At 49.1% G+C, this 14782-nt stretch overlaps 1 protein-coding gene across 3 annotated transcripts in view; it reads left to right on the top strand.

Annotated features, from left to right (window-relative positions):
• The window catches only part of LMO1 (LIM domain only 1), a 117836-nt gene that overhangs the window by 17493 nt on the left and 85561 nt on the right, over window positions 1-14782 (top strand). Inside the window, exon 1 of one of the 3 annotated variants that reach the window (XM_077286615.1) lies at window positions 9695-9854. The exons of the other annotated variants lie outside the window; for them this stretch is intronic. Coding sequence (XP_077142730.1) covers window positions 9830-9854 — 25 coding nt within the window. The 5' untranslated portion in view covers window positions 9695-9829. Of the gene's footprint in view, window positions 1-9694; window positions 9855-14782 lie in introns of those variants that run through there. 3 annotated transcript variants of the gene reach the window in all.

Below are 14782 nucleotides of genomic sequence, written 5' to 3'. Positions count from 1 at the left end.
ACTGACTGAGAGGAGGGGCCTGCAGAAGGGGGAGGGGCCTGTAGAAAGGGGAGGGACCTGCCGAAAGGGGAGGGTCCTGTAGGGACCATGTGACAGACAGCGACTGACATCCAGTCACTAGATCCTAAAGCTCGGGATCTACACATAATATTTTTCACATCTCCATTCTACATTATTCTGTCTTTGATTTTTTTGAAGCCAAAGAAATTTCTCCAGATACTTTTGTCTGTAATCCTCCTTTTCCAGTTTCTAGTGACAGCGACTGATGGCTGATACCAGGATTCTGGGCTGCAGACGATCACTTAGAATTATAAGGATTTATTGCAGTTTTTCAATGTGTCCATCAAAACATCGTCTGAGATTTTTTGATAATCTGTCCAGAAAAAATAAATTGTCAAGTCGGCGACCTTAGTATCAGTGGAGGCAAAATGTATCCTGGGCAGGAGCCAGAACGGGGCGGGTGGGGTGTAACTGTAACAACCCCTCAGCTGTGAGAAGTGCTAGGGCTGCCTTGGAAGGAGCCTCTGACTGTAGATTCACCTCCGGGTGCAGTCACTTTTGCTGCTGATGATCAGGAGGGAGAATTGATACATTGTTGTTTAACCCCTTAACGACCGCCGATACGCCTTTTAACGGCGGCCGCTAAGGGTACTTAAACCACAGCGCCGTTAATTAACGGCGCTGTGGAAAAAGTGTATAGCGCCCCCCACAGTCCGATTTTCTCCGGGGTCTCGGCTGCCGGGGGTAGCCGAGACCCCAGAGAACATGATTCGGGTCGGTTTTTACCGACCCCGCTTTTGCGATCGCCGGTAATTAACCGTTTACCGGCGATCGCAAAAAAAAAAAAAAATCCGGACTTGCGCTTTCTTTCTCTCCCCTCTAATGTGATCGCACATTAGAGGGGAGAGAAATAGGGTCCCCCGAGCCCCCCACGGTACCTTATGTACCGTAAAAGTCCCCCCTCCGGTCCCCGACCCTCCTCCTTCCTCTCACGGCTCCAAAATGGCGGGCGCATGAGCAGATGCGCCCGCCGAAAGTTAACTCCGGCCGCCAGAACCCAGCCTCCCCGCATTGTATTGGGGTCGGTTTTTACCGACCCCTGGAGCGATCGCAATCCCGGGGGTCTTTACAGACCCCCGGGGTTGCGATCGCTGCATATAGTTTGTAAAAAAAAAAAAAAAGTGTGCTTTTCATTTCTCTCCCCTCTGATGTGATCGTACATCAGAAGGGAGAGAAATAGAGTCCCCAGAGCCCCCCACCATGCCTCCGGTGTGTCTCCGGTCCACAGCCCACAGCCCACAGCTCCCGGGTCCCCAGCCCACAGCTCCCGGCCCCCCTTCTTCTTCTCTGCTGGAAGAAAATGGCGGGCGCATGCGCAGTACGCCTGCCATGATCTGCCAGCAGAGACCCAGCAACCTGTGAGAATTTTCTCATAGGCTGCTGGGTTTTGATTACTGTGATATGTCCTATCACAGTGATCAAAACCCCAAATGTTTTATAAACATGGCAGCACTTGGGATGTACCTCTCTCTTCTCTCCTTGTAGTTGTTCTGGGAGAGAAGAGAGAGAGACTACATATCAAGCGCTGCCCTGTCAGTAATAAAAAAAGCCATTTCCATATCCGCCAGCATCGAATTTATCCACCCCCGTTCTCCGTAATCCCTGCATCATAAGCAGGGGATTATAAAAAAAAAATAAAAAATAAAAAAAATATATATATATAATTTTTTTTTAAATTTTTTGTTAGGGTTAGGGTTAGGGTTAGGGTTAGGGTTAGGGTTAGGGTTAGGGTTGGTGTTGGGGTTGGAAATAAATAAAATGGCCCGCAGAACGTTCAGCGCGGAGCAAGCTTACAGCCTGCTTTGCTCCGGCAGCTCCGGCAGTGAAACAGAATCTGCCTCTGAAGCTGAGCAGCTTTCAGACAGTGATGACGACTCTTCCTCCACGGGATCCCCCGGCCCGATGGAGTCGGTCGTCACTGCTGAAGCTTCAGAGGCAGGACCAAGTACCGCAGTGCCCCCACCGCTGTGGTATAATGACACCTCATTTTCCCCTCAAATTCCCCCTTTTTCTGCAGTCCCTGGAATAAAAGTAAATGTCGCCAATTTTACCCCCATTGATTTTTTTGAAATTTTCATTAGCCCCGAAGTCCTGCAATTAATCGTCCACCAAACCAACCTATATGCCCGCCAGTATATTTCCCAAAAACCCAATGCCTTTCATTCCCGTTCCTGGATCCCCACAAATGTCCCCGAAATAAAAAAATTCTTAGGCCTCACCCTGAATATGGGTATAGTCAAAAAACCCACTCTCCGCTCTTACTGGGCAACAAAAGCTGTCCACTGCACCCCTGTATTTGCAGCCATCATGTCCCGAGTCCGTTACGAAGCCCTGATGAGATTCCTCCACTTTAGTGACAATTCCCAAGCCCTCCCAAGAACTGACCCCAACTACGATCGGCTAAATAAATTAAGACCCCTAATTTCCCTCCTAAAAACTTCCTTTCTAAATTCCTATACCCCAGAGCAAAATGTGGCAGTCGACGAGTCCTTGATGAGCTACAAGGGCCGTCTGTCATTCCGCCAATTTATTCCCTCCAAGAGAGCCAAATACGGTGTAAAATTATATAAAGCATGCGAGAGCTCATCAGGGTACACGTCCACCTTTTTAATTTATGAAGGTAGGGACCGCCAAATTAACCCCCCAAACTGCCCCCAGACAATTGGTATCCCAGGCAAAATTGTCTGGGAGCTAATGACGCCCTTTCTCAATCAAGGGTACCACGTGTACACGGACAATTATTATACGAGCATCCCCCTATACAAATCCCTCCATGCTGCAAATACAGGGGCCTGTGGGACAGTGAGGAAAAATAGAGTGGGGCTTCCGTCACAGTTGGTGTCCAGACGCTTGGAGAGGGGGGCGTCATTTTCACTTGCAAGCGACCAACTTCTTGCAGTGAAGTGGAAAGACAGGAAGGACGTCTTCATGCTTTCCACACTGCATACGGACACCACTGTGACGGTCAGAGAGAGGGGTGCCACCAGGGACAAAGAAAAACCTGTCTGCGTCACAGACTACAACAAACACATGGGTGGCGTAGACTTGTCAGACCAGGTTCTGCAACCATACCTGGTCAAGAGGAAGACCAGGGCATGGTATAAAAAGGTGGCAATCTATCTAATCCAAACTGCCACTTATAACAGTTTTGTCCTATATAAAAAATCACAAGGCCCACTTACGTTCCTGCACTTTCAGGAAAAAATTATAGAGAGCCTCATATTTGAGTCCATGGCACCGGGGGAAGCCTTCGACTCTGAGGATTCCCGGAGACTTTCAGAACGCCATTTTCCTCACCCTGTCCCTGTCACTCCCACCCAAAGGTATCCTCAAAAAAGGTGCCGAGTCTGCAGAAAGCATGGCAGACGGAGTGATTCCCGATTCTATTGCCCCACATGCCCATCCCAACCAGGCCTTTGTATCTCCCCCTGTTTTGAGACCTACCACACCACCTACAATTATTAGTTTGGTTTTTTTTTTTCAATAATTTTTATTTTCTGCTTAGTGGCCCAAGTAGTACAATTTGGAACAATTGATAAATATTATTTTAATTAGTAGATCCCATTTTACCCCATTTCATAATTAATTCCAGAACTTGACCAATCCCATACCAAACTACTATCCCAACAAATTCTCATCCACGTACCCACGTCTGTACGCTCTAGAGTGTGGACCCCACAAATGTTCTTGCAAAGTCAGGTCATCTGACAATTCTAGAACTTGATCAATCCCATGCCAAACTACTATTCCAACAAATTCTCGTCCACGTACCCATGTCAATAAGCGTTAGAATGTGGACCCCAGAAATGATCTTGAAAAGTGAGATCATCTGAAAATGAATTCTAGGACTTGATTACTCACAAACATTTTTGACCATTTATCTATTTTTGACCATTTTTTATGACTGTCTTGCTACACAAAACTTTGGCTTCCATTTATATTACTTATATTTATGCTGATGATACGGGCATGATCATTTTATTGTAGGATTTCTAAAAAAAATTAGGAAGTTCCGTACTTATACACTATGGGCTTTACTTTATGGTTCTTGCCGAACCTCTGGTACCAGACAATACTTTCTATAGAGAACTGGTTGTTTTGTGCATATAGCGGTTCTGACCTTGGCGGGTGGGAGCTTGCTATGGTGTACCACGTCTATTGGCACATTTGTCCCCATATAGGGATTGATGGAGCTAAAAGGACGTTGTACGACCAGTCTCTGAAAGTGTCTGCTGTGCCATTCTAGCCCTGATGGTGTTCTTTCATCTTTGGAACAAACTCCGCTTTGCCACATAGTTGGCTGCATTTTGCTACACATTTTGCCCTTCATTCCAGTACAGTTTATTCTTCCTGCTACAATATACGCAAATGCGGGACAACTGTTTTGTTAGCAAGACCAATTTTATAGTCAGCCAAAGTGTTTTAGGAGCATGCCTCACTTTGTGAGTAATAATTCCTGGAAGGATTTTCTTTTTTGCTCAATATCTCTAGAAGCTTTGAATGGGTCCTGGATCTTCAATTTCAAATAAAGCCAAATTTGTCACATTGTGCCCCTTTCTGTCCAAGCCCTGCCATTTGTCCAAACAGAACTTTTTGACTACATATGGGATATCGCTGCACTCATAATAAAGTGGGTAACGAATTGTGGGGTCCACTTTTTGATGTTATTTCTGAAAAAGTGAGACATTCAGGTCTAAAACAAGATTCTCGTGGAAAAAAATGAATTTTTTCAGTATGCCGACCTAATGTTATCAAACTCTGTGTCGTACATGTGGGTTCAAATTGCTCAATATACCCCTGATTAAATTCTTTGAGGGGTGTAGTTTCCAAAACAGGGTCAGTTGTGGGGGGTTTCTGCTGTTAGGCACATCTACAAACCCAAAATGGCGTCCGCTCTCACAATTAAGAGATTAAAAAGTCAAACGGCGCTCCTTCCCTTCCAAGCTCCGCAGTGCGCCCAAACAGAGGTTTACCCCCACATACGGGGTATCGACATACTCAGAACAAATTGCACAACAACTTTTGGGAACCAATTTCTCTTGCTACCCTTGGGAAAATAAAAAATTGGGGGTGAAAAGATCATTCTTGTGAAAAAAAAATGATATTTAATTTTTTCGGCTCTATGTTATAAACTTGTGTGAAGCACTTGGGGGTTCAAAGTGTTGACCACATGCCTAGATAAGTTCCTTAGGGGGTCTAGTTTCCAAAATGGGGTCACTTGTGGGGGGTTTCCACTGTTTAGGCACATCAGCGCCTCTCCAAACGCGACATGGTGTCCGATCTCAATTCCAGGGAATTCTATGTTGAAAAAGTCAAATGGCGCTCCTTCCCTTCTGAGCTCTACTGTGCACCCAAACAGAGGTTTACCCCCACATACGGGGTATCGACATACTCAGGACAAATTGCACAACAACTTTTGGGAACCAATTTCTCTTGATACCCTTGGGAAAATAAAAACTTGGGGGTGAAAAGATCATTCTTGTGAAAAAAAAATGATTTTTAATTTTTTCGGCTCTATGTTATAAACTTGTGTGAAGCACTTGGGGGTTCAAAGTGTTGACCACATGCCTAGATAAGTTCCTTAGGGGGTCTAGTTTCCAAAATGGGGTCACTTGTGGGGGGTTTCCACTGTTTAGGCACATCAGCGCCTCTCCAAACGCGACATGGTGTCCGATCTCAATTCCAGGGAATTCTATGTTGAAAAAGCCAAATGGCGCTCCTTCCCTTCTGAGCTCTACTGTGCACCCAAACAGAGGTTTACCCCCACATACGGGGTATCGACATACTCAGGACAAATTGCACAACAACTTTTGGGAACCAATTTCTCTTGCTACCCTTGGGAAAATAAAAAATTGGGGGTGAAAAGATCATTCTTGTGAAAAAAAAATGATTTTTAATTTTTTCGGCTCTATGTTATAAACTTGTGTGAAGCACTTGGGGGTTCAAAGTGTTGACCACATGCCTAGATAAGTTCCTTAGGGGGTCTAGTTTCCAAAATGGGGTCACTTGTGGGGGGTTTCCACTGTTTAGGCACATCAGCGCCTCTCCAAACGCGACATGGTGTCCGATCTCAATTCCAGGGAATTCTATGTTGAAAAAGCCAAATGGCGCTCCTTCCCTTCTGAGCTCTACTGTGCACCCAAACAGAGGTTTACCCCCACATACGGGGTATCGACATACTCAGGACAAATTGCACAACAACTTTTGGGAACCAATTTCTCTTGATACCCTTGGGAAAATAAAAACTTGGGGGTGAAAAGATCATTCTTGTGAAAAAAAAATGATTTTTAATTTTTTCGGCTCTATGTTATAAACTTGTGTGAAGCACTTGGGGGTTCAAAGTGTTGACCACATGCCTAGATAAGTTCCTTAGGGGGTCTAGTTTCCAAAATGGGGTCACTTGTGGGGGGTTTCCACTGTTTAGGCACATCAGCGCCTCTCCAAACGCGACATGGTGTCCGATCTCAATTCCAGGGAATTCTATGTTGAAAAAGCCAAATGGCGCTCCTTCCCTTCTGAGCTCTACTGTGCACCCAAACAGAGGTTTACCCCCACATACGGGGTATCGACATACTCAGGACAAATTGCACAACAACTTTTGGGAACCAATTTCTCTTGATACCCTTGGGAAAATAAAAACTTGGGGGTGAAAAGATCATTCTTGTGAAAAAAAAATGATTTTTAATTTTTTCGGCTCTATGTTATAAACTTGTGTGAAGCACTTGGGGGTTCAAAGTGTTGACCACATGCCTAGATAAGTTCCTTAGGGGGTCTAGTTTCCAAAATGGGGTCACTTGTGGGGGGTTTCCACTGTTTAGGCACATCAGCGCCTCTCCAAACGCGACATGGTGTCCGATCTCAATTCCAGGGAATTCTATGTTGAAAAAGCCAAATGGCGCTCCTTCCCTTCTGAGCTCTACTGTGCACCCAAACAGAGGTTTACCCCCACATACGGGGTATCGACATACTCAGGACAAATTGCACAACAACTTTTGGGAACCAATTTCTCTTGCTACCCTTGGGAAAATAAAAAATTGGGGGTGAAAAGATCATTCTTGTGAAAAAAAAAAGATTTTTAATTTTTTCGGCTCTACGTTATAAACTTGTGTGAAGCACTTGGGGGTTCAAAGTGTTGACCACACACCTAGATAAGTTCCTTAGGGGGTCTAGTTTCCAAAATGGGGTCACTTGTGGGGGGTTTCCACTGTTTAGGCGCATCAGCGGCTCTCCAAACGCGACATGGTGTTCGATCTCAATTCCAGGGAATTCTGTGTTGAAAAAGTCAAATGGCGCTCTTTCCCTTCGGAGCTCTGCTGTGCACCCAAAAAGTGGTCCTTCCCCACATATGACATATCGACATTCTCCGGACAAATTGCACAACAAATTATGTGGTTCATTTTCTTTTTTTACACTTATGAAAATAAAAAAAATTGGTTCTGAAGTAAAATGTTTGTGAAAAAAAGTAAAATGTTCATTTTTTCCTTTCACATTGCTTTAGCTCTCGTGAAGCACCTGAAGGGTTAATAAACTTCTTGAATGTGGTTTTGCGCACCTTGAGGGGTGCAGTTTTTAGAATGGTGTCACTTTTGGGTATTTTCAGCCATATAGACCCCTCAAACTTACTTCAAATGTGAGGTGGTCCCTAAAAAAAATGGTTTAGTAAATTTTGCTGTAAAAATAAGAAATTGCTGGTCAAATTTTAACCCTTATAACTCCCTAATATTTTTTTTTTTTTTTCCAAAATTGTGCTGATGTAAAGTAGACATATGGGAAATGTTATTTATTGACCATTTTGTGTGACATATCTCTCTGATGTAAGGGAATAAAAATTCAAATTTTGAAAATTGCAAAATTTTCAAAATTTTCGCCATATTTCCATTTTTTTAATAAATAAACGCAAGTAATATCGAAGAAATGTTACCACTAACATGAAGTACAATATGTCACGAGAAAACAATCTCAGAATCAGCAGGATCTGTTGAAGCGTTCCAGAGTTATAACCTCATAAAGTGACAGTGGTCAGAATTGTAAAAATTGGCTCGGTCATTAAGTACCAAATTGGCTCTGTCACTAAGGGGTTAATGCTACAGTTTCTTATTTACATCAACAAGAAGCGTCCGCTGAGCTCCGCGTTGTCCCCGGCACTGGCTGCGGTCATAGCGCGGTGCCGGCGGCAGGTGGCGCCTCTGAGCCGCTTCAGTCACATTACACCGTGTCAGTAGATGAAGGTCTATGGGAAGAGACGGGATTTATTCAGCAGCACGAGACGAGTACAAAGCTGAGGACAGAGGCGGCAGCACCAGGACCGGCGGCAGTACCGGCACCAGCGGCAGCACCAGGACCGGCGGCAGCACCAGGACCGGCGGCAGCACCGGCACCAGCGGCAGCACCCGGTTCCTCCGCGCCTCCTTTTTCTTCTTTTCCCCCTTTTCGCCTTTTCTTCGCTCTGGTTGATTGTGAGCTTCGCTGCCGGGTGTCTCGGGGAAGGATCCAGCCGTCACCGGGGGCAGACACTGGTGAAGAAGCGGCCGCTCCGGGGACACAGATGGTTGTGGCCGGCGGTTCCCGGCAGAGCCCTGAGCTCCGCTCCTCGCCGGTGGACTGGGGCGAGATCGCTTTGTGCTCGTGAAGCGCTTCCCTGCGGGATGTCATCAAGCTGAGGCCCCGGGCTGGACAAGTGGGTAATCAGAGAGCCAGTGGTTGGCGGCGACGGTGGACTCTCTGCTCTGCCGCCTGCGGACTCTCTGCCTGCGGACTCTCTGCCTGCGGACTCTCTGCCTGCGGACTCTCTGCCTGCGGACTCTCTGCTCTGCCGCCTGCGGACTCTGCCCGGCCCCTGCGGACTCTCTGCCTGCGGACTCTCTGCTCTGCCGCCTGCGGACTCTCTGCCCGGCCCCTGCAGACTCTCTCCTCTGCCGCCTGCGGACTCACTGCCCGGCCCCTGCTGACTCTCTGCCTGCGGACTCTCTGCTCTGCCGCCTGCGGACTCACTGCCCGGCCCCTGCGGACTCTCTGCCTGCGGACTCTCTGCTCTGCCGCCTGCGGACTCTGCCCGGCCCCTGCGGACTCTCTGCCTGCGGACTCTCTGCTCTGCCGCCTGCGGACTCTGCCCGGCCCCTGCGGACTCTCTGCCTGCGGACTCTCTGCTCTGCCGCCTGCGGACTCTGCCCGGCCCCTGCGGACTCTCTGCCTGCGGACTCTCTGCCCGGCCCCTGCGGACTCTCTGCCCGGCCCCTGCAGACTCTCTCCTCTGCCGCCTGCGGACTCACTGCCCGGCCCCTGCTGACTCTCTGCCTGCGGACTCTCTGCTCGGCAACCTGCGGACTCTCTGCCCGGCCCCTGCGGACTCTCTCCTCTGCCGCCTGCGGACTCACTGCCCAGCCCCTGTGGACTCTCCTGCCGCCTGAGGACTCTGCCTGGCCCCTGCTGACTCTCTGCCCGGCCGCCTGCGGACTCCCTGCCTGGCCCCTGCTGACTCTCTGCCCGGCCGCTTGCGGACTCTCTGCCTGGCCCCTACGGACTCTCTGCCTGGCCACCTGCGGACTCTCTGCCCGGCCGCCTGCGGACTCTCTGCCCGGCCGCCTGCGGACTCTCTGCCCGGCCGCCTGCGGACTCTCTGCCTGGCCACCTGCGGACTCTCTGCCCGGCCGCCTGCGGACTCTCTGCCCGGCTCCTGCGGACGCTCTGCCCGGTCGCCTGTGGTTCATCATTGCTGTTTTCCCAGAGCTGTGTCGGAGATCGAGCAGTGACCCCGGGACGGACTCCTGAAATGATGGTGCTAGACAAGGAGGACGGTAGGTGGGCTGCTGCTGCTGCCGGCGACCTCCGTGATGCATTATAGATGCTCTTCAATATATATGTAAATAGGGCCGGGATGAATATTGATGCCGGCGTGGCTTCTTCTGTTTGTTTTTATCTCACATAACAATGGCCCCTTTAAAGCTGTAAGTTGTGGGGGCGACAGCTGATCCCGCTCCGTCCACTCCGCCGCTTATCTCCATATTCGCTCCATAGCCAGAAAGTCAACATTAGTCCCTAAAAGCCGACATTAGTTCCTAAAAGCCGACAGCTCCCACCGACCTGTTTCTGGAGCTCAGTGGATTTACTGTAAGGACATTTCCATTTGAAATTTAGGAGGGGGACGGGGTTAATGAGCGCAGAATTGTCCCCCTCCTCCTCCTCCCACCATATGTCTGCTCTAAAGTTGTAGTGAGATCACCTAGGTGATCATCACCCCCATCCTCCTCCTCCTCTAAGTGACTGGGATTTTTTTTCCAGGGATCTGGAAGTTAAAGTGCTTTCTGCAAGTTATTTTTCCGTTTAATGGACTGAATTATATATCCGGCAAATTTACTAAATCGGCAAGTGATTGAGGGGAAGAGACGGCAATTATGGAGAGATACTGGGAGTGATACCGGGAGAGATGCTGGGAGTGATACCGGGAGGGATGCTGGGAGTGATACCGGGAGAGATGCTGGGAGTCATACCGGGAGAGATGCTGGGAGTGATACTGGGAGAGCTGCTAAGAGTGATACCGGGAGAGATGCTGGGAGTGATACCGGGAGAGATGCTGGGAGTGATACCGGGAGGGATGCTGGGAGTGAAACCGGGAGAGATGCTGGGAGTGAAACCGGGAGAGATGCTGGGAGTGATACTGGGAGAGATGCTGGGAGTGATACTGGGAGAGATGCTGAGAGTGATACTGGGAAAGATGCTAAGAGTGATACCGGGAGAGATGCTGGGAGTGATACTGGGAGAGATGCCAGGAGTGATAACAGGAGAGATGCCGGTAGTGATACGGGGGGTGATGCCGAGAGTGATACTGGGAGAGATGCTGGGAGTGATACTGGGAGAGAGAGATGCTAAGAATGATCCCGGGAGAGATGCTGAGAGTGATACAGGGAGAGATGCTGAGAGCGATACAGGGAGAGATGCTGGGAGTGATACTGGGAGAGATGCCGAGAGTGATACTGGGAGAGATGCCGAGAGTGATACTGGGAGAGATGCCGAGAGTGATACTGGGGAGAGATGCCTGAAGAGATACTGGGAGAGATGCCAAGAGTGATACTGGGAGAGATGCCGGGAGTGATACTGGGAGAGATGCTGAGAGTCATACTGGGAGAGATGCCGAGAGTGATACTGGGAGAGATGCCGAGAGTGATACCGGGAGAGATGCTGAAATTGATACTGGGAGAGATGCTGAGAGTGATAGCGAGAGAGATGCTGGGAGTGATACTGGGAGAGATGCTGGGAGTGATACTGGGAGAGATGCCTGGAGTGATACTGGGAGAGATGCCGAGAGTGATACTGGGAGAGATGCCTGGATTGATACTGGGAGAGATGCTGGGAGTGATACTGGGAGAGATGCTGAGAGTGATACTGAGAGAGATGCTGAGAGTGATACCGGGAGAGATGCTGAGAGTGATACCGGGAGAGATGCTGAGAGTGATACTGGGAGAGATGCCAGGAGTGATACTGGGAGAGATGCCAGGAGTGATACTGGGAGAGATGCCGGGAGTGATAATGGGAGAGATGCCAGGAGTGATACTGGGAGAGATGCTAATGAGTGATATCGGGTGAGATGCTGGGAGTGATACTGGGAGAGTTGCCGTTAGTGATAATGGCAGAGATGCCGGGAGTGATACTGGGAGAAATGCTAAGAGTGATACCGGGAGAGATGCTGAGAGTGATACCGGGAGAGATGCTGGGAGTGATACTGGGAGAGATGCCGGGAGTGATACTGGGAGAGATGCCGGGAGTGATACTGAGAGAGATGCTAAGAGTGATACCGGGAGAGATGCTGGGAGTGATACTGGGAGAGATGCCGGGAGTGATAATGGGAGAGATGCCGGGAGTGATACCGGGAGAGATGCCGGGAGTGATACTGGGAGAGATGCCGGGAGTGATACTGGGAGAGATGCTAAGAGTGATACCGGGAGAGATGCTGGGAGTGATACTGGGAGAGATGCCGGGAGTGATAATGGGAGAGATGCTGGGAGTGATACTGGTTGAGATGCCGGGAGTGATAATGGGAGAGATGCTGGGAGTGATACTGGGAGAGATGCCGGGAGTGATACTGGGAGAGATGCTAATGAGTGATAATGGGAAAGATGATACTGGGAGAGATGCTGGGAGTGATGCCAGGAGAGATGCCGGGAGAGATGCTGGGAGAGATGCTGGGAGTGATACGGGGGGTGATGCCGAGAGTGATACTGGGAGAGATGCCGGGAGTGATACTGGGAGAGATGCCGTGAGTGATACTGGGAGTGATAATGGGAGAGATGCCGGGAGTGATACTGGGAGAGATGCCGGGAGTGATACTGGGAGTGATAATGGGAGAGATTCTGGGAGTGATACAGGGGGTGATGCCGAGAGGGATACTGGGAGAGATGCCGGGAGTGATACTGGGAGAGATGCCGGGAGTGATACTGGGAGAGATGCCGGGGGTGATACCAGGAGAGATGCCGGGATTGATAGCGGGGGTGATGCTGAGAGTGATACTGGGAGAGATCTGAGAGTGATACTGGGAGAGATCTGAGAGTGATACTGGGAGAGATGCTGAGAGTGATACTGGGAGTGATACTCTCCAAGTAATGGCTGATAACAGGGAGTAATAGATTGTAGTCACCTGTCCTACTGTCAGTGACTGATAACTGAGGAAACCTGCACAATGAGAGAAGACGTGTAGTCTGTATAGTTTTGGTCACTGGTGCTCAGGAAGGATATAATGGAACTAGAGCGAGTACAAAGGAGGGCAACAAAATTAATAAAGGGGATGGGGCAACTACAATACCCAGAGAGATTAGAAAAATAGGATTATTTAGTCTAGAAATAGACGACTGAGGGGCGATCTAATAACCATGTATAAGTATATAAGGGGACAATACAAATATCTCGCTGAGGATCTGTTTATACCAAGGAAGGTGACGGGCACAAGGGGGCATTCTCTGCGTCTGGAGGAGAGAAGGTTTTTCCACCAACATAGAAGACGATTCTTTACTGTTAGGGCTGTGAGAATCTGGAATTCCTTGCCTGATGAGGTGGTGATGGCAAACTCAGTCGAGTGGTTCAAGAGAGGCCTGGATGTCTTCCTGGAGCAGAACAATATTGTATCATACAATTATTAGGTTCTGTAGAAGGACGTAGATCTGTGACGGAATATAGGCTGAACTGGATGGACACATGACTTTTTTCGGCCTGGCTAACTATGTTACTATGTCCCTTTAAGATCTGTCAGTCATCAATCTCAGATCCATTAATTGCTTTTGTGTCCATGAGATCTGTCTCCATTAGGATGAGGGTAAGAGGCGCTCGGCCGTCACTGCTCCTGGCACTGCTGGGGTTAATACAGAAGATAAATTTATGGAGATTTCCTGCAGATAAAAAGTAACATTCTCATCAGGTTAATTGTAACAATTGATTTTTGCTTCCATACATCATATATTCTGTACAGGAGGCTGCAGCCCCGAGGACGGTGACGCCGGGCGATCGCCCAAAATATCTCCACAAATACCCCCACCGTCACCATGTGACATGTGGGGCGCTTATATGGCGACCCTCCCGACACCCGACCCCGCCGTGTCCACAGATGTGGTGTTGTCAGTTGCCAGTATATATTACATTTTATTACAGATCATTTAGGGTATGTGCACACGCTGCGGATTACTCTGCTGATTTTTCTGGACTGATTTTGGTAAATCCGCAGGTAAACCGGACTGCGGATTTACTGCCAAATTACCGCTGATTTACCGCGATTTTTGTGTGGATTCCACCTGCGGTTTTACACCTGCAGATTCCTATTATGGAGCAGGTGTAAACCGCTGCGGAATCTGCACAAAGAATGAACATGCTGTGGAATAATCAACGCTGCGTTTCCGCGTGTTTTTTTCCACATGTGCACTGCGGATTTTGTTTTCCATAGGTTTACATGGTACTGTAAACTCAGGGAAAACTGCTGCGGATCCGCAGCAAAATCCGTAACGTGTGCACATAGCCTGATAATAAGAAACCTGAATATCGTCTCAGATGGAGAAGCCTCAGCCTATATCCGCACCATACACGGGCGCTGTGCTGCTACCCGCTGCACCATATGGTGCCATATCTTGGAGACGTTCATGCTCCACAGGGGTCCGGGGTCTGTGTATTGCAGCTCGGTGTCACTGTGGGGCCACATTACACCCATGTGCGGGGCCACATTACACCCAAGTGCGGGGCCACATTACACCCATCTGTGGGGCCACATTACACCCATGTGCAGGTGTTGGTCCACATTACACCCATGTGCATGTGTGGGGCCACATTACACCCATGTGCGGGGCCACATTACACCCATGTGCGGGAGTGGGGCCACATTACACTCATGTGCGGGGCCACATTACACCCATCTGTGGGGCCACATTACACCCATGTGCAGGTGTTGGTCCACATTACACCCATGTGCATGTGTGGGGCCACATTACACCCATGTGCGGGGCCACATTACACCCATGTGCGGGAGTGGGGCCACATTACACCCATGTGCGAGTGTGGGGCCACTTTACACCCATGTGCAGGTGTGGGGCCACATTACATCCATGTGTGGGGCCACATTACACCCATGTGTGGGGCCACATTACACCCATGTACCGTTGTGGGTCCACATTACACCCATGTGCGGGTGTGGGGCCACATTACACCCATGTGCGGGTGTGGGGCCACATTACACCCATGTGCGAGTGTGGGG

The sequence above is a fragment of the Ranitomeya variabilis genome, chromosome 2 (genome assembly GCF_051348905.1).
Source record: "Ranitomeya variabilis isolate aRanVar5 chromosome 2, aRanVar5.hap1, whole genome shotgun sequence".
NCBI lineage: Eukaryota > Metazoa > Chordata > Amphibia > Anura > Dendrobatidae > Ranitomeya > Ranitomeya variabilis.
The sequence above is the reverse complement of the archived record's forward strand: the minus strand, read 5'-3'. Positions and strand labels throughout refer to the sequence as shown.